General features: G+C 47.5%; 1 protein-coding gene across 1 annotated transcript in view; it reads left to right on the top strand.

Moving 5' to 3' along the window:
- The window catches only part of CDK6 (cyclin dependent kinase 6), a 194,025-nt gene that overhangs the window by 131,989 nt on the left and 41,926 nt on the right, over positions 1 to 20,110 (top strand). The window contains exon 5 of the mRNA XM_032785384.2: positions 17,610 to 17,719. Coding sequence (XP_032641275.1) covers positions 17,610 to 17,719 — 110 coding nt within the window. The remainder of the gene's footprint in view (positions 1 to 17,609; positions 17,720 to 20,110) is intronic.

The following is a 20,110-nucleotide window of genomic DNA, read 5'->3' as shown; positions in this document are numbered from 1 at the left end:
CCAGGCCTGTGAAAGTGTGGATCATTGTCCAGGAGGGGTTGTAGATCCCTGATGTGCGTTGGGGGGTTTTGCGTAGGACTGTATGTGATGCCAGTGGAGTCCTGTTGGTTTCTTTCTTGGGTTTGTCTTACAGTAGGGGCTTCTGGGATACATCTGGCCTGTAATCTGTTTCCTATTTCCTCGTGCGGGTATGTAGTTTGGAGAAAGCTTGTGGAGATTTGTAGGTGTTGGTCTCTGTCTGAGGGTTAGAGCAGATGCGCTTGTACCTCAGTGCTTGGCTGTAGCAATGGATCGTGTGATGAGCCCAGGATGGAAGCTGGAGGCATGAAGGTAGGCATAGCAGTCCGGTAGGCTTATTTCGGTAAGGGTATAGGGTTTAAGGTGACCATCACTTATTGCACCGTGGTGTCTAGAAGTGGACCTTCCATGTAGATTGGTCCAGGCTGAGGTTGATGGTGGGGTGGAAGCTGTTGAAATCATAGTGGAATTTTTCCAGAGTCTCCTTCCCATGGGTCCAGATGATGAAGATGTCATCAATGTAGCATAGGTAGAGAAGGGGTGTGAGTAGACAAGAGCTGAGGAAGCGTTGTTCCAGGTCGGCCATAAAAATATTGGCATATTGGGGGGCCATGCGGGTGCCCATACCGGTGCCACTGATCTGGAGATATATATTGTCATCAAATTTGAAATAGTTGTGTGTGAGGATAAAGGCACAGAGCTCAGCAGCCAGTTGTGCTGTGGCATCATCAGGGATACTGTTCCTGACCACTTGTATTCCATCTGTGTCTATAAGTTATCTTGCAGATTCTTTCATGAAACAGAAATGTTTCATCATGGGTGGCAGGTATCGTAGGCTGGGGAGCGGCTATTCTTCTTCGAGTGCTTGTTCATATCCATTCCAGTTAAGTGTGTGTGCACCACGTGCACATTCGTCAGAAGATTTTTACCCTAGCAACACTCGGTGGGCCGGCAGGGCGCCCCCTGGAGTGGCGCCTGATATATACCCCTGCCAGCCCATCTGTCGCTCAGTTCCTTCTTACTGCCCGTGTCGATCGTTGGAACAGTGGAGCGCGGCTTAGCTGATCTCCACCTCCCTAGCTATTTGCTCATCTATCTAGTTATTGTGTATATAGTTCGATTTTCTATAGTTCTAGTTAGTTCTGTTTTAGTAGTTCTTGTAATAGTTATTGTATATAGTTAAAGAGGATCGGGGGTTAGCCCCTTCTCCTCACCCGGTACCGGGGCCCATGCCCAGTTCACTGGGCTTCAAACCATGCGCGGCCTGCCATAGGCTGATGCCCACAGGAGACCCTCACGACTCCTGTTTAAAGTGCTTGGGCGAATCCCACCTCGCGGACAAGTACCGAATTTGCAAGGCTTTCAAGGCCCGGACAAAAAAGGAACGGGACATTCGCCTGAAGCAACTTTTGATGGAGGCTGCTCTAACTCCTCCATCTTCGGCACCAACTGCGGCACCGGGGACAAGTGCCTCCTCCGCACCAGAGCGAACAACTACAGTGAAGGCTCCTCGACACCAGCCTTCACCGGCCCAAGCTCCTGACCTGCACCACTCTCTCTCCCCAAGGAGCAAGAGGCATAAGACTCCTGCGGCCCCTGTATCTACACCGCAGTCAGAGCATACAACTAAGTCGGACCACCCAGCACCGCCAACTGCCGCGGCACCGAAGACTTCTGCACCATTGATTCCAGTCTCACGAGAGCCGTCAAGTCCGGTGCCTATCAGCTCCCCGGCACACGCCGTGGTCGAGCTTGTCGTGCCCTCCATGCCGGAGACCTTCTCCACAGCACGGGAGCTGATTGCCTTGACGGAGCCCAAGCTGCCTCAACCCCCGGCACCGCTGGTGCAGGTTGTTCAATCATTGGGCAAGCCCGCCATGATGAGGCCATCTTCACTCGGTACCATTGAACGTCGCCGGTCATGATCCAGGTCCCGCAGGCACTCTCGATCCCGTCATCGATCCCGATGCCGCTCGCAGTCCCGGTATCGCTCTCCATTTCGGTACCAGTCGTACTCGCAGCACTGCTTGAGATCTCGGTCGCCGTCCCAGTACTCTCGACACCGGTCCAGGTCCTGGCACCACCGTACCTCTCGCATCCAATTTCGGCACGGAGATTCAAGGCACCGGTCGACCTCCCGGCACCGCGCTGGTCGCAGGTCCTGGTCCCACTCTCGGCACTGATACGACTCCCGGTACTGTTCTCCGGTACTGCGTAGAGAAGGATTGAATGGACGCAGAGACCCGGTCCAATCGGCCTCAGCTCCTCCGTGACCTTCTCGTCATCCATCAGTCTCATCCCATGTGGACAGTGCTTCCTATGGGGATTCGGATATGCATACCCATGACCCGGACCACAGACCTCATCAGTGGTCCTTTTGGACCCCTTGGGCTTATCACCAAGCCCAAAGGGGAACCGACTGGTCCATCATGCTCCGGTCACTCAGAACACCGCGTGCCAGAGGCCACTGTGAGCAGACCTCCCCCAGCTGGTATACAGGAAACCCATACCCACGCACTGGAACCGCACGATCTTACGGCTCCGGAGGTCCCCCAGGATCAGGAGTCAGTACAGAACCCACTCGTCCCTGGGCTGTCATCCTCCTCTTCTCCGGATGAGGCAGTAGCGAGGACGTCATCATTGGGCCCACCTCCGACTGACCTCAGGTCACACCAGGACCTTCTGCGGCGTGTTGCCCAGAATATCAACTTACCAGTAGAGGAAGTTCCAGAGGTGGAAGACTTGGTGATAAGTATATTGTCGGCGGAGACACCAGCTAGAGTGGCTCTCCCCTTCATCCGTTTGATCCAGGCTAGAGCAGACACCATCTGGCAATCCCTAGCATCCATCCCACCCACAGCCAGAGGGGTTGAACGGAAGTACATGGTGCCTTCCAAAGGGTATGAGTACCTATATGTGCACCCCCCTCCCTGTTCATTGGTTGTACAGTCCGTCAATGAACGGGAGTGCTACGGCCAACAAGCCCCTCCACCTAAATCAAGGGAGGCCAGGCGAATGGATTTGTTGGGACGAAAAATCTATTCCGTGGGAGACCTCCAACTCAGGGTAGCAAACCAGCAAGCTCTCCTGAGTAGGTACAACTACAACATCTGGGAGGCGGTAGGGAAGTTTGCAGAGCTGGTCCCGCAGGACTCCCACCAGGAATTTACAGCACTCCTGGAGGAGGGGAAGAGAGTATCGCGGACCTCCCTGCAGGCCTCGTTGGATGCCGCTGATTCGGCAGCTAGAACGGTCGCCTCTTGAATAACCATGTGACGTATATCATGGCTGCAAGTGTCAGGCCTGCAACCTGAACTTCAACATATCATACAAGACTTGCCATTTGGTGGACAGGGCTTGTTCTCACAAAAGAAGGACCACAGGCTGCAGAATCTAAAGGACAACCACGTAATTATGCGTTCGCTGGGAATGCATACGCCACAGACTCAAAGACGGTCATTCCGCTCCCAACCTCAGCGCCCTTACCCCCCGCCTAGGCCAAGGCAAGACTTTTTCAGAAGATGAGGTCGTACCAACCGCAGATGTCAGTCTGGATCTCAAGGGAGTAACGATTCCAGTCCCACCAAACCAACAGCGGGACCCAAATCAAATTTTTGAGGGTGCGCCCGAGAGCAGTGTACCAATTGCCTCCCAGGATCCCTTTCAGTTCTACAACCGCCTTTCCCTGTTCCTCCCTGCGTGGTCCCAAGTAACTTCAGATTCTTAGGTCCTACGCACGGTGGAGCTTGGATACCATCTTCAGTTTATTTCATCTCCTCCCTCCCAACCCCCCTCTTCGTCCCTCTTCAGGGACCCCTCTCACAAGCAACTCCTCCTGCAGGAGATTCGGAGGCTCCTTACAATCGGAGCTATAGAGGAGGTACCGGAAGAATTAAGGGGAAAGAGGTTTTATTCCCGATATTTCCTAATCCCCAAGGCGAAAGGGGGCCTCCGGCCTATCCTAGACCTGCGAGGACTGAACAAATTCATGAAAAAGTTCAAGTTCCGCCTGGTATCCCTGGGAACCATCATTCCTTCCCTGGATCCCAGAGATTGGTACGCCGCTCTCGACATGAAGGATGCATATTTCCACATTGCAATTTTACCCCCTGCACAGACGGTATCTACGCTTTGTGATGAATCATCAACATTATCAGTTTACCGTCCTTCCCTTTGGCTTCTCCTCAGCCCCTGGGGTCTTCATGAAGTGTATGGCGGTCGTTGCAGCTTCCCTACGTCGTTGTCGAATACATGTCTTTCCTTACCTCGACGACTGGCTTATTCGAGAGGCCTCCAAGCACAAGTCATCAGTCATGTGACCATCATCAAGGACCTATTCATACGTCTAGGCGTAATAATCAATTTAGAAAAGTCCACTCTGGTGCCTACGCAGAGGATAGAGTTTATCGGGGCCATGCTGGACTCTAACTTTGCAACGGCCAGTTTGCCCCCACATACTTTTCAGGCTATAGTCTCCCTTGTACAAAGACTTCAGAGCTTCCCAACAACCTCTGCCCGCACTTGCCTTGGCCTCCTCGGTCACATGGCTGCATGCACATTCATCACAAAGAACGCCAGACTGAGAATGCGTACTCTCCAAACTTGGCTCGCCTCACCCTATCATCCGGGCAGAGACGCCATAGACATTATACTCACAATTCCACCGAGCATTCTAGGCTCCCTCAACTGGTGGCGAACGTCATCCCTGGTGTGTGCAGGCCTGCCGTTCCATCCACCGCAGCCCTCCACGTCCCTAACAAAGGACACGTCATCTCTGGGCTGGGGTGCTCACCTAGGGCACCTTTGCACTCAAGGCCTTTGGTCGTCCCAGGAGATGATGTTACACATCAATGTGCGAGACTTGAGAGCAGTCCAGCTGGCGTGCCAAGCGTTCCAACACCATCTACAGGGCCGTTATGTTGCAGTGTTCATGGACAACACAACAGCCATGTATTACATAAACAAATAGGGAGGGACACGGTCCTCCCCCCTTTGTCGAGAGGCGATTCAACTGTGAGACTTCTGCATAGCCCACTCAATAGACCTGGTAGCCTCTTTTCTCCCAGGAGTCCGGAACACTCTCGTAGATCAACTGAGCAGATCCTTCCTGTCGCACGAGTGGTCCATCCGTCCGGACATTCTCCATTCTGTTTTCCGGAGGTGGGGCTTTCCCCACATAGACCTTTTTGCCTCCAGAGTAAACAGGAAATGCCAGGTGTTCTGCTCCCTGCAAGGTCGCTCCTCGGGCTCCCTCTTGGACACATTCCTAATTCCATGGAAAGGTCACCTATTTTATGCCTTCCCACCATTTCCTCTCATCCACTGAGTTCTACTCAAGCTCCCCAGGGACAGAGCCCACCTAATAGTGATCGCTCCAACATGGCCGAGACAGCACTGGTACACCCTGCTGCTCGACCTTTCTTTGACAGACCCGATTCCCTTGCCACTCTGTCCGGACCTCATAACGCAGGACTTCGTCAGGCTTCACCACCCGGACCTGCAGTCCCTTCATCTGACAGCATGGCTGCTGTCTGGTTGAGCCAATTGGAGTTGCATTGTTCCACCTCAGTGCAACAGGCGCTGCTGGGAAGTAGAAAGCCTTACACGCGAAAGACGTATCTCGCTAAATAGAAGCGCTTCTCTCACTGGTGCGCCCAGCATGACCTTACCCCACAGGGTGTATCGGTCCCCATTATTTTGGACTATTTATGGTCCCTCAAAGAGCAGGGCCTGGTGATGTCTTCTATCAGCGTGCATCTTGCAGCTATTTCCACCTTCTATCCTGGGGAAACTGGCAGTTCCATTTTTTCTCATCCCATAGTTTCCAGATTTCTCAAAGGCTTGGAGCAACTCTACCCTCAGGTCAAATGCCCAACCCCTACCTGGGATCTAAACCTCGTGTTAGCTAGGCTCATGGGTCCCCCCTTTGAGCCTGTAGCCACATGCTCGCTGCTGTACCTGTCCTGGAAGACAGCCTTCCTCGTCGCTATCACCTCAGCTAGGCGAGTTTCGGAACTTCGAGCATTGACTGTGGATCCCCCATATACGGTATTCCACAAGGACAAGGTACAGCTGCGACCGCATCCAGCATTCCTCCCGAAGGTGGTCTCTGCCTTCCACGTTAATCAGGACATCTTTCTACCAGTTTTTTTTTCCGAAGCCGCATTCATCGCGTCGGGAACAACAGCTGCATATTCTGGATGTCCGCAGGGCTCTCGCCTTTTATATCGAGAGGACCAAACCCTTCCGACGTTCACCTCAGCTATTTGTAGCGGTGGCACAGCGCATGAAGGGCATGCCAATCTCTTCCCAACGAATTTCACCCTGGGTGACATCCTGTATTCGGGCATGCTATGACTTGGCTCATGTTCCGACCGGCCATCTCACCGCCCATTCTACTCAGGCTCAAGCCTCATCTGTCGTGTTCCTGGCCCATGTTCCCATCCAGGAAATATGCCGCACGGCTACCTGGTCTTCCATCCACACCTTTGCATCACACTACGCATTGGTCCAGCAGTCCAGAGACGATGCCGCCTTTGGCTCAGCGGTCTTACATTCTGCAGCGTCTCGCTCCAACTCCTCCGCCTAGGTAAGGCTTGGGAATCACCTAACTGGAATGGATATGAGCAAGCATTCGAAGAAGAAAAGCTGGTTACTCACCTTTGTAACCGTTGTTCTTCGAGATGTGTTGCCCATATCCATTCCAAACCCATCTTTCTTCCCTACTGTCGGAGTAGCCGGCAAGAAGGAACTGAGGGACGGATGGGCTGGCAGGGGTATATATCAGGCACCATAGCAGCGCCACTCCAGGGGGCGCCCTGCCGGCCCACCGAGTGTTGCTAGGGTAAAAATCTTCTGACGAACATGCACGTGGCGCGCGCACACCTAACTGGAATAGATATGAGCAACACATCTCGAAGAACAGCAGTTACAAAGGTGAGTAACCGTCTTTTCCTCCTCAAAGAGCCAAGTGTGGCCCCGCCCATGTTCCGCCCCAGGCCTCCTCCTGCTTCCCAGTCAGCATGGCTTCAGTTCCTGTGCATGGTGGCCCTGGCTTGGGCTGTGGCTGTGCCGCCAGCCGTCACAGCACTCCACAGCTGCAGCCGCACTGCCCACCTTCCTAGTGCTCTGGGGCTTTGGTGGTGCTGGGGCCACGTGGCCCACCTTCCCAGCGCTCTGAGGCTGCAGCCACGCCGCCTGCCTTCCCAGCGCTCCACGGCTCGGACTTTGCCACCTGCCCTCCTGGCGCTCCATGGCTGGGGAGACAGGAGCCGTGCTGCCTGCCCTCCCGGCGATCTGGGACAGGGGAGCAGAGGCTGCACTGCCTGTCCTCCCGGAGTTCCGGGACTGCAGCCATGCTGCCCACCCTCACGGTGCTCTAAGGCTGGGGGGTTGTGGCCATGTCACTCACCCTCCCTGTGCTCCGGGGCTGGGGGCCTTGCCTGGGGCAGGCACTGGTGAGGGGGGGGCCTTAGGGCTCCTGCGGGGGGGGGGGCCAAAAGGGGTAGTGGCATAGGTCAGAAGATGCGGGAGGCAGGGGCTAGCCTTCCCCTACCCGCATTTCATGCACTGCCCATTGTTGGTATAGGGAATGAGCTAGACATGCTAAATTAGCAAGTTAGGAAATGAAGAGGCCACAAGGTGTGTTCATTAATATAAAACATTGTAACCACAATCACAAAAGCAGAAGACCACACAAGAAGAATTTTTGCTATATTAAATGAAACTCTTAAAGAATGAAATTAGTTCCTGAAGGGGCCTGTACAAATGGATAACTGGTGTAAACAATACTCAGTGTCTCCTAAAAGTCTGCAAGAGATGAGGAAGACATCTTAATACTCTTCATGAGCCTTCACTATTACATATAGACATACAGACATTAACTACAAAAACCAAGAATGGCCATCTCTGGGTCAGACCAATGTGTCGGATCCGTAGCCCCAGTATCGACATGTGCGTTCACAAACAGCAGCCAGGCCAGGTGCTTCAGAGGGAATGAAACAGAACAGGCAATCAGTGAGTGATCGCATTCTTCACTGTTGCCACCTCCTCAACTTCACTGGCACACAGAGGCTAGGACCACTCAGAATATGTTTGCATCCCTGACCAGGCATAATAGCTATGATCGGACTTATCTCTGTGAACTTATTCTAGTTATTTTTTTACCCCAAGTTATAGTTGTAGCCTTCAGATCATCCCTGGCAACAAGTTCCACTGGTTGACTGCGTTGTATGAAGAAATACTTCCTTTTATTTGTTTTAAACCTGCTGCCTATTAATTTCATTGGGTGACCACATAACATGAGAACTAGGGGAAGGAGTAAATAACATTTCCTTATTCACTTTCTCCACAACAGTCAAGATTTTATAGATCTCTATCATATCCCCTCTTAGTCGTTTCTTTTCTAAGATGAAAAGTCCCCTTTGTTTTAATCTCTCCTCATACAGAAGCTATTCCATACCCTGAATCACTTTTGTAGCCCTTCTCTGTATCTAATGTATCTCTTTTGAGATGGGGTGACCAGATCTGCACTCTGTATTCAAGATGTGGGTGGACTATGCAATTATATAGTAGCATTATGATATTTTCTGTCTTTCCTATCCCTTTTCTAATGGTTCCTAACATTGTTAGCGTTTTTGACTGCCGCTGCACATTGAGCAGATGTTTTCAGAGAACTATCTACAATGACTCCAAGATCTCTTAAGCAGTTCCTGGAAGCAGTAGCATGTCTCTTCTCTGGCTCCTACGTGGAGGCGCGGCCAGGTGGCTCTGCACATTGCCCCATCCACAGGCACCACCCTTGCAGCTCCCATTGGCCGCAGTTCCCGGCCAATGGGAGCTGCAGGGGCAGTGCTAGGGGTAGGAGCGGCGTGCAGAGCAGAGCCCCCTGGCTGCCCCTACACAAAGAAGCCAGAGGGGGGCCATGCTGCTGCTTCCGGGAGCTGCATGGAGCGGCTCCCGACCCTGTTCCCCAGCTAGAGCGCTGGCTGGAGCCCCAGACTTTGTTCCCCAGCGGGAGCTTGAGGGACGGATTAAAATGGCTGGTGGGTCAGATTCAGCCCACGGGCCGTAGTTTGCTCACCCCATGACTAACAGATAAAGTATTAGTTTCATGCTCTATTCCACCTGAGCATCTGATTGATGAGAAAGCAAAGGGCAGCTGGACAAGATAGCACAACAGCCATTTGGCATGGGAGGGTTTGAATGCAGCAAGAGGAAGGGAAGAAGACGGGGTGAAATTATGGAGAATCAAAGGGAAGGTGGTGGGGGTGTCAGATTAGAGAAAGTGAGGGAGGTAAGAGTGAGTGGGAAGTGGCAAGGTTTGAGGGAGTATTCGCCTGGAGACTTGTGTAGGGGCAGAAGAGGTGTTCTGAGTAGAAGAAGCAAGGAAGAAACTGGGATATAGAGGGAAGGCAGAGCCAAGGGAGAGGAACTGGAAGGTGACATTGGAAGGACCTGGAAGACCCTAAGGAAGGAGGAGTTGAAGAAACCAAACAGACTGGGAAAGAAGAGAGGCAGCTGAAGATAGGAGCTTGTTAAATCAGAGGACTGAAGTTGAAGCAGGATCACTGAACCCCCCCTTGCTACAATTGTGGCCCCAACATTCCATTTTAATGGTGTCAAGTATAAAAGGTTAAGCATAGTTGAGCAACACATGAAAATGTAGATGCATGCTTTTTTATGCTAAAAATGTTACTTTATCAAGCTGTAATGTCGAAGTTCTCTCTTTCTCTATGATAGGGCCCTCCTCACTGATTATGTGGCTTACCTAAGCACTAAGACAGAGAGCAGTGTTAAGAGGAAGCGATGAGCTAGTTGTTCAGCTCACCATATCCTGTATTCAGAATAATTTTCATTTCTACTTATCTGTAAATGTTAATGGAATGTCGACAAATATTTGCTTGGTTTCTATGGTGAGAAAGAGTGAGTGAAATTCTGTGTCAAAACCAAACTACATCATACTGCATTTCTTAAAAGAGGATCCCTAGCAAGATAGGAGTTATCTGTGGTTATTACTTATGTGCAAGTTGACATTTGATAAATAACAATCATTTTGAGATTCACATCTTGAAATTCAAACTTGCACGTTACAAACCCTGTGTGATGGGGCAAGGCCAGATGGCTACAGTAAAGTACTGAGAAACAGGTATGTTAGCCCCAGGCTAAACAAATCCCTAGTACCCTGGTAACCAAATGGAAGTTGCTCCAGGTTAATCAAGGCACCTGGAGCCAATTAAGATCTTTCTAGAAGGCAGTAGAGATAGCTACTTTAATTAGAACACCTGCAGCCAATCAAGGCAGGCTAATCAGGGCACCTGGCTTTAAAAAGGAGCTCACTCCAGTCAGGCAGGGAGGAGCTGGGAGCAAGAAGGCAAGGAGCTGAGAGTGAGAGAGTATACTGCTGGAGGACTGAAGAGGACAAGCATTGTCAGACACCAGGAGGAAGGTCCTGTGGTGAGGATAAAGAAGGTGTTTGGAGGAGGCCATGGGGGAGGAGGCCATGGGGAAGTAGCCCAGGGAGTTGTAGCTGTCCTGCAACTGTTACAGGAGGTACTATAGACAGCTGCGATCCACAGGGCCCTGGGCTGGAACCTGGAGTAGAGGGCGGGCCTGGGTTCCCCCCAAACCTCCCAACTCCTGATCAGACACAGGAGGAGCTGACTCAGACTGTGGGTTCCACAAGAAGGGAAGATCACTGAAGTGAACAAATCTGCCAATAAGCGCAGGACCCACCAAGGTGGAGGAGGAACTTTGTCACACCTGATATGACTTGGACCCTTTTGTAGGTAGATGGTAAAGATCAGTTTATCAGAATACAGCCTAAGGCAAACAAGTTCTCCTCTCAGTATGAAGCAATCAGATATTTATCAGAAATAAACTTGCATACCTCTTTTTACAGTGTATAATTGTTTAAGTTCCCAAATTATTAAGAACCAGATGCCCCCTCTCTCTAGGTAGCTAGACATACTGACAAACACATACGCACATACTCTTGTGTGTGTGCAGCGCAGAGAACAGCAAAGTTTCAGGGAAGTGGGCCAGGCAGTGGTCATGTGGAAGGAGCAGCTCAATTGCTGCATGCTTTCCCAGTCTTCTGTAAATAGCAGCGTCCACTCTGAGTGTACAGTTCACGTTGGCTCTCTGCTACAAATTGAGGTGTGTGGCCAGCAGGAAGGGAGCAGCTGCTGTATGTGGCATGCTTCCCTGGGAAAGGAACTGCAGTTCTGGGGTAAATTGTCACGGAGGTTAGTGCTGGTCTGACCAGCATTCAATCCTTTACCCTGCCCCAGAGCAGTTCACCGTCACACTGAGGGAGCTAATGGAAGGGGAAACACCCAGTTTGGGAGTAATTTGTCTTTAAAAGTCCAGGAACTTAGAATAAAACAATCATATTTTGCTAAGAGGACCCGGAAGCTGGAAATTCTAAATTAGAGACTGGTGGTAGCAAACACCTTTCTTCCATAAGATCTAAATTCTTCACCCCCTGATCCAGCCAGGTGGCCCTTGGATGTTGTCTGGACTTTTCCATGGCTGCTTGCATAACTGTGGAGATTAGGGCAGCATGGAAGAACAACTCCGCTCCCTTCGTCTGGACAAAGTTTTCCTTTTTTGCTCTCGTAGTAGGGGCATGCATGCGTCTGACAAACTGGGTATTCACCCATGAAGGCTTATGCTCCAATACATCTGTTAGTCTATAAGGTGCCACAGGACTTTTTGTTGCTTTTTACAGTTCTTCCTGGTTTCAGTGTGGCCTCATTGATTAGGAGTGCTACTCAGATAGAGCCTGTAGGTGCTGGGCTATCCATTAGCTTGTGTTGGAGTCCTGGACCTCTTCTGAGGGTATTTGGAACTCTTCTCAGGCCATGAGGTGGTAAGAAGGAACAGGAAATGTGTCAGTCTGCACTGCCCCTTATGCCCTCAGCACGGCGCATGAGGAGAGCAGGGTGGAGGTGCAGACCCAATGGACACTACTTGCTAGCATTCTCCAGTCTCAGACAGATAAAGTGCATGTGTATCAATAGTGGAATACAAATAAGGCCCCAGCACCTGAAGAAGGAGGATAGGGCTCAAGTTTGAGCTCTTTTTGATGAGGGCACTTTAGTGGCAAGACCCTCATTACAAGCTGCAGCCGTTGCTGCCAGTACTGCTTAAAGATCCATGCCGACTGCTATAGTGGTGTGCCAGGAATCTCAGACCTGGTTCACACTAAAATTTAGGTCAATCGAACTATGTTGCTAGAGGTGTGAAAAGTCTACACCACCTTTTGAAGCCCAGCCTAACTGTTTGATGCTTCACTTGGCTATGAAGGTTGCTTTCTTCTTTGCCTTCACCTCAGATGGATTGGTAGGTGAACCTTCCTTGCACTATATTTCATAAAGACAAGGTTTTGCTACAGCTACATCAAAAATTCACCCTCTAAAGTAGTGTACTGGAATTTCACATAAACCAGACTATCCACTTAGCTGTGTTCTTCCCAAAGCTCTATGCTGGAAACATGGAAAAGAGACTTCATTCCTGCCACATGCTGAGCTTTGGCATTTTATTCTACAGAGAACAAAATAGATCAGAAAGTCACCTGGGCTGTTTCTTGCCAAAGCAGGACAAGCTGTTTCCTCCCAGATGATCTCCAAGTGGATCTCTGGCTGTATGCTGCTTTATCTGCTTCCTCCCCCACATGGAGTATGGGCTCATTCTGCAAGAATACAGACAGCCTCAGTAGCAGCATTCCAAGAAGTACCTCTGCTTGATATTAGCAAGGCAGCAACAAGTTCCACCCACACATTCACAAGGCATTGTGCCTTAGTCCAAGCCTCCTCCGCTGATGTATTCTTTGGAATAGTGGTTGTCACAAGCAACCATACCACCTGCATCCTCACATCCTCCTCCTCTATGAGTGCTGCTTGTCAGTGACCCACAGCAGAATGCCCATAAGGATTGGCAATCGAAATAAAAAGGAAACTTCTTTGTAACTGGAGTTCTTTGAGATATGTGATCCCAATCTGTATTCCACTACCCACCCTCCTTCCTCTCTGCTTCAGATCCTCTCTGATTCATGGTAAGAGGGGGAACTGGAGAGGTGTGGGGTAGCCCCACCCCTTATACTCTCAGCACAGAGCAAAAGGAGAGCAAAGGTGCAGGTGTGGCCCAATGGACACTACTTGCTAGAATTCTCCGGTCTCATGTGCATGGAGCACATGTGTACCCACAGTGGACTACAGATAAGGACCACATGTCTTGAAGAACGACAGTTATGAAGGGTAAATAATTTTACTTCATTTTGTGTGGGGAGGCCCACTTGGATCTCAAGTTCAGAATCTGCAAGATCTGGTCCTATTTCTCCTAGAGATCTTCAGTTCACACTGCTCCTCCCCTTCTGTTAGGTGACTGCCCCCACATCTGAAAAAAAAAGAATATGTGGAAATTCATGACCCTACAAATCTCTGAATTTTTTTAATTAATTTTTCCTGTCCCATTTCTTTCTCCCCAAAGGCTGCAGGAGAATATATGTGTAGACAAACATTGAGAAATACATTTAATATCATTAAACAAAATATTGAAAAAGGAACTCCACCTGATTCAGCATATTCCCTGGGCTTCCTTTATCAATGGTGTTCATAATGGCATCCTGACCGCAAATTAAAGTTCTCCTCCTTTGTCGGAATGAACTTCTGAGAGAGAGTTACCTTCCCCTGTACATATGTTAGAAAAACATCCCTATTTGGTACCAACCAACCAATCAGAGAAAATGAATGGGGTTACATTATACCCTCTTCTGTTGCTGTGCCAGTTTACATGAGTATGTATCTTGAAGTCAGAATTGGCTCAGCTCAGCTTTAGTTTGCACAATGTTATTGAACTGTTTCAAAAATAAATTTTATGAATAGAGATCAAAGCATGTAAAAACAAATATGACACTTGTGTAAATATCCTTGAACTTCCCTCCTTTATCCATTCAACACTTCCAGACGCTGTCAGGGCATGTAATGATTGTAATAAATGTTGTATTTGCTTTTGTTTCAGCTGGTTCCGACCAGCAAATTCAGCTGATTACTTGCATTGTTATTTCTGCTTAGAGGAGAATTATATTGTTATTTTAAAAACCCACCTTTGTCATATGTTTCTGAGTACTGGTCTTTAAATTCAGCACTCACCATTTTAAATGACACATATTTTAATCTGTTTCTATCTTTTACTTTGAAATTATTTCTTTTTCTGTATCCTCTTTAATTTCAGTTTCATAAACCTAGAGAAACACTGCACTTTCCAACATATGTATTTTTGTATCTCAAAATTAATGTAATAATTGTGAGACCCCTGTTCCCTCTTTATAATATTGTCTGTAGTTTACAAGTACAGCATACTACCAATACTGTATTGTCCTTCAGCTGAAGATCCCGTTTCTTTCGGGCTGGATTGTAACTGTACCAAGGCATAGGATAGAAACCAAGCAGACATGCCAAACTCACGAAAAAAGTGCAGAAATTGAGCTTGTTTTTGGCTTAATTGGCTTGTGAGTTGCTTGTTGCTTGTTTGGCTTGTAGCGTGTTGCTTCTTTTTTTGATTGGCAAGGGGCAAGGGAGGAACAGAGTCAGGGGTGCACAGTGGGCCCACCACAGTCCCAGACTGCACGCCAGGGGGATCTAGTCACATAAAGCAGTGGTCTTCAAAGTGGGGTGTGCGCACCCCAGGGGGTGTGCAAGACGATCCATTGGGGGGCGTGGTGGGAGGAGCGCCATCGGGGGGGGAAGGGTGGCTGGAGGAGGGAGGGAATGAGCAAGCGGGGAAGATGTGTTCCTTCCCCCCACCCCCCGCCGCAGGCAGGGCCACCCGGCATGCAGGGACTTTAGGGCCCTGGGTTAACCTTGGCCTGCAGCTCTAAAGCCCCTTTCAGAATGCGGCCCTGAGTCCTCCGGCCCGTGGAGGAGCTGGGGCAGCCGCACAGCCAGTGGCTGGAAAGAAGCGATGCTTTCCCCTCCCGCTGGCTGTGAGGCTGACCTTGCTACTCCTGAGTCCTTCTGCCTGTGCTCATAGGGCTGCATTCCAAAAGGGGCTTTAGAGCTGCAGGCCAGGGCCCCGGGGCACCCTTAGCCCAGGGCCCTGCAGCCCCTAAAGCCCCTGTGTTTCGAGTGGCCCTGCCCTGGCGGAGGGAGCTCCCAGATTCGTGGCCATGGGGGTGGTGCTGTGCTGCTCAGAGCCACCTGCACACCCCTTGCACCAAACAGGAGCTGCCCTAGGTAAGTGCTCTGTACCTCCTGTTTGCCCCAGCCTTGAGCCTCCTCCCGCACCCCCACCCTGAGTGCCCTCCTGCACCCTAACTCCCTCCCAGACCCCACACCCCACCCTGAGCCCCCTCCCACACCCTAACCCCAATCCAGACATTCGAATCGCTGTATCATAAAGTGTTAAACCAAGATTGTCAGAAATAATTAAGCATATTCAATCACATTGCTCTCACTAAAAATATTATTAATAATTTATTTTGTGAGAGGAAAAAGGTTTTTTGTACCGTTAATAAATAAAATACAATAAAAAATATTTTAAAAATATTGTTTATTTCATCTTATCTTTTTTTAATTTCTATTTTTGTATGTTTTATAATGTACATAATATATTAATATAGTACAAGGGTAGGCAACCTATGGCATGGGTGTTGAAGGCGGCACGCGAGTTGATTTTCAGTGGCACTCACACTGCCCCAGTCCTGGCCACCGGTCCTGGAGGCTCTGCATTTTAATTTAATTTTAAAAGAAGCTTCTTAAACATTTTAAAAACCTTTTTTACTTTACATACAACAATAGTTTAGTTATATGTTATAGTCTTAGAGAAAGAGACCTTCTAAAAATGTTAAAATATATTACCGGCACGCGACACCGTAAATTAGAGTGAATAAATGAAGACTCGACACAGCACTTCTGAAAGGCTGCCGACCCCTGGTATAGTAGTACATGTATATAATTTATACATAATGTGATGGGGCAAGACCAGATGGCTACAGTAAAGAACTGAGGAACAGGTATGTTAGCCCCAGGCTAAACAAATCCCTAGTACCATGGTAACCAAATGGCAGTTGCTCCAGGTTAATCAAGGCACCTGGGGCCAATAAAGATCTTTCTAGAAGGCAGTGGAGATAGCTACTTTGATTAGAACTCCTGCAGCCAATCAAGGCAGGCTAACCAGGGCACCTGGCTTTAAAAAGGAGCTCACTCCAGTCAGGCAGGGAGGAGCCAGAGGAGAAGGAGCGCCTGTGAGGAGCTGGGAGCAAGAGGCGCAAGGAGCTGAGACTGAGAGGGTGTGCTACTGGAGGATTGAGGAATTATCAGACAATCAAGCATTATCAGACAGCAAGAGGAAGGTCCTGTGGTGAGGATAAAGAAGGTGTTTGGAGGAGGCCATGGGGAAGTAGCCCAGGGAGTTGTAGCTGTCATGCAGCTGTTACAGGAGGCACTATAGACAGCTGCAATCCACAGGGCCCTGGGCTGGAACCCAGAGTAGAGGGCAGGCCTGGGTTCCCCCCAAACCTTGCAACTCCTGATCAAACACAGGAGCAGTTGACCCAGACTGTGGGTTCCACCAGAGGGGAAGATCACTGAGGTGAGCAAATCCGCCAATAAGTGCAGGACCCACCAAGGTAGAGGAGGAACTTTATCACAATAAATAAATATACATATATTGGGGGTACATGCTCAAAAAATTTTTACTGATAGGGGTGCACAATCAAAAAAGTTTGGAGACCACTGACATAGTGCTGGGGTTCTTAGGGATTGGCTTGTTTTGGCCTTGTTTTGTAATGGGATTAGCTTGATTTTTGGCTTATTGTGAAAGTTGGGTGCCTATTTACTGTGTGAAAGTTGGCAACCGTGGAACCAAGCTGTGATTCTGAGATTGTGCCCCAGCCATTTCAGACTCAGTCAGGGATGTAAGGGCGCAGGCATGCTGGAAGGTTCATGATTTAGCTTTGGTCTTTAATGTGTACAGTTAGAGCCTGTACCTGTATCTAGGTCTATGGTGGGAAAACAAAGTGGTAGATGTTAACTGTCTGGTTTCTTTTTGTGAGCCCAATTTGCATTATTCCCACAGCCCCTAGTACATCGCAGTACCTATAAGACACAGTCCCTGGAGGACTGACTTCTATAGAGATATGAGAATTTACAATTTGTCTCCAAATCAGTAGATTTTAGAGAGAGATTTCAGGGAGATTTTAGGTCAGCAGAATATATTTAATCATGTTGGAATTTGGTCAAGACACTACACTTAATATCCCTAATTCTGCAGAATATGCCATGGAAGCTTTAATAGCCATAAGTGAGTTGAGACTAGGTTTTTTGACTCATCTTTAAATGAATGTTCAGTGCCTTCTAATACCACGATTCAGAAGGAATAATCCCACCTATTGACTCCTCCACACCACTTCTGGCAGCACCTGGATTTTCCTTAGAGGACTGTCATCTAAGCAATGATCAAACCTGACCATCCTTAGTGTGTGAGACCGTATAAGTTTAAGGCAATCTGGGTCACTGGACAACCTCACACACTAGCTGGTATTTCTGCAATTGAATATTTCTCCTAATATGTTCCTCTTTGTTTTACAGGTTGTCACTCTGTGGTACAGAGCTCCTGAAGTTTTGCTTCAATCCAGCTATGCAACACCAGTTGATCTTTGGAGTGTTGGCTGCATATTTGCAGAAATGTTCCGTCGAAAGTAAGAAATATTGTTTTCTCATCATTATTTTTAATGTGAAAATTGTGCAGAAATATACAGTACTATATATTGTAACACTGCGTGCAGTAGAAGATTGGAAGCATTTTTTATTTACAGTTGGAACTGTAAAAGCCCATTATATATAAACTCAGGGTTGTGACTTCCATCTTGGATTCTTTTTTTCCTGAGGAGTGAGTCTCCCACAGCCCTTTTTAAAACGTTGTTTTCTTTTACAAAAGCACATGTGAACACTGTAACAAGAACATAACACCTGAATCTAGATGGCTGAGATGTAGATAAATAGGGGCTGAAGGATCTATGGACAGAGGTCTATATTGTGAGGTTCTGGAAATAATTTGTTTTGAGAAAGGAAGGACATAGCCTTCCATAGGGTTGTCTTACTTCTGGAGTTTGTGCTTTTTGAGTTCCAGATGTTTGCTTGTAGTCATCTCTTGGCATACTTGAGATCTGGAAAGTCACTGTAATGTCAATTTCTAGAAACAGACTGAGGTAGGAGTTTTTGAAGAATAAACTGTTTTGACAATGTCTAGGGTAATCTAGGTAGTAAAACTTCAATGTAGTCAGAAGTAAGACTTACTTTTGACTGATTCTGTTAGATTAACTATCAGTATTGTCTTGGCGTATTATACTTACTTGATCTTCTTATCCCAGTAATACATTTTGGATGAAAACCAGAAACTACTGCAAGAATTATATGGTGTTATCATACAGCCTATTGGTGATGTGCCTACAGAAACCTCATACACCATTTTGGAACAGCTACTGTGAAATAAAATGATGTACCTTTTAAATAAATGAATATGAAAATCTAAAGGAAAATGGCTCACCTTTGAGCTTAAAAATGAATAGTCCGTTTTTTACAAATTACAAAGGTGTAGCCACAGTACAAGGGCCTCTAGAAACAAAAATGCGATAGCAATACTTCTTGATCAGATGAATTTGCGATATATGAAGTTCAAAATGCTAGCTGAGGCCTTGCAAAAAGACTTTGGGATTTCACTGTTTACTAATGGTAACATGTGGAAAAATATTTGTTCTTGGGCTTATTGCCTAGTCAAATGGCCAGAGTAGCTTTACTACACTCCACCCTCTGTGTGACTCATAAATGAGATCAGAAAATGAGAGAAAAGGAGAATGTGGATTTTAGGAGTTTCAGTTAAGTCCTCCATTGCAAACTTTTAGATACTAAGTTTTATTCCATATAAGGTTCACAATGACACTCATTTTTCCAAGATTTCACTTGCAGAATAAGTTTCATTTTCGCATTGACAATGAGCTTAAAACATGACAAACAACCAAACAGAGAACGCTTTATGATTTGCTCAAAAAATCATATTTTATATTTTATAGCACTGCCCTAGATGAAATGTTGTCTTGTATAAACCATATACAATTGCCTTATGTGAACCCTATAAATTAAATTTTCATTTTTTTATAACACAGCACTCACTCTCCAAATCCAAAAATCTAACATGATCAACTGAATTAGGAACAATTGTGCAAATTCAGATATTGGGTTAAGGGTAAAAAATGGCAGAATTTTAGTAGAAATAAGATTTGATTTGAAGCAGAGTTTGATAAACCAGGCCTTCTGTTGTCCCTGCCAAAGACAGGGTCAGTTTGACATGATCAGTCCTAAATCTGGGAGACAGTCAAAAACTGTGTATGTCAGGAATCTGCCAAGTGTATATGTGCTATGTTGTTTCATTCATAACATTATGACTTACAGATTAAGATATTTGAACATGCAGGAGCCCAACATATGTCATAAGCAGAATTTAAGGCTTCACTGTCATTAAACTGCAGTGAATAGCATTGAATATCTTCTTTATGGATTGTTGCATTGAGTTAATTTTGCAATAACCTTTGCATGATATATGTTGTCTTTTTAACATCCTTAATAAATTGCAAAAGAGAATCTATTCTACTGTGAACATAGTGGCAATAAACTGTAAAATTTTGCAAACTCCCATGGATTATTTCCAAAACATTCAATAAGTGAAGCAGCTACTTCTGCTGAAAAATAGCAGTGAACTTAGGTCACTACCCATCTGCTTTTCATCTGGCATTGAGGGGGTAAGAGTAGAAGAGTTGTTTTGGATTTTTTTTGAAGTTTACCTGTTGGTCCAGCATTCCAGCCATCCTTTTCTTTTTGCCAAATCACCAGAGACTTATTTTCTATTCCTTCCCCCATTCTCCTTTGCTTTCACTTGAAAATGTTTTTAAACTTCTGTCATTTCTAACTGATGTTCTCATCTCTTTATATCAGCTGAGATTCTGATAGCCTGCCTTACTCATGTTGAATGGTGTCTCATTCCCAGAATAATTTTAAAAAAGTCAATGGAACTATTTGTGATATCAGATACTACT

The sequence above is a fragment of the Chelonoidis abingdonii genome, chromosome 2 (genome assembly GCF_003597395.2).
Source record: "Chelonoidis abingdonii isolate Lonesome George chromosome 2, CheloAbing_2.0, whole genome shotgun sequence".
In the NCBI taxonomy this organism is placed as follows: domain Eukaryota; kingdom Metazoa; phylum Chordata; order Testudines; family Testudinidae; genus Chelonoidis; species Chelonoidis abingdonii.
The sequence above is the reverse complement of the archived record's forward strand: the minus strand, read 5'-3'. Positions and strand labels throughout refer to the sequence as shown.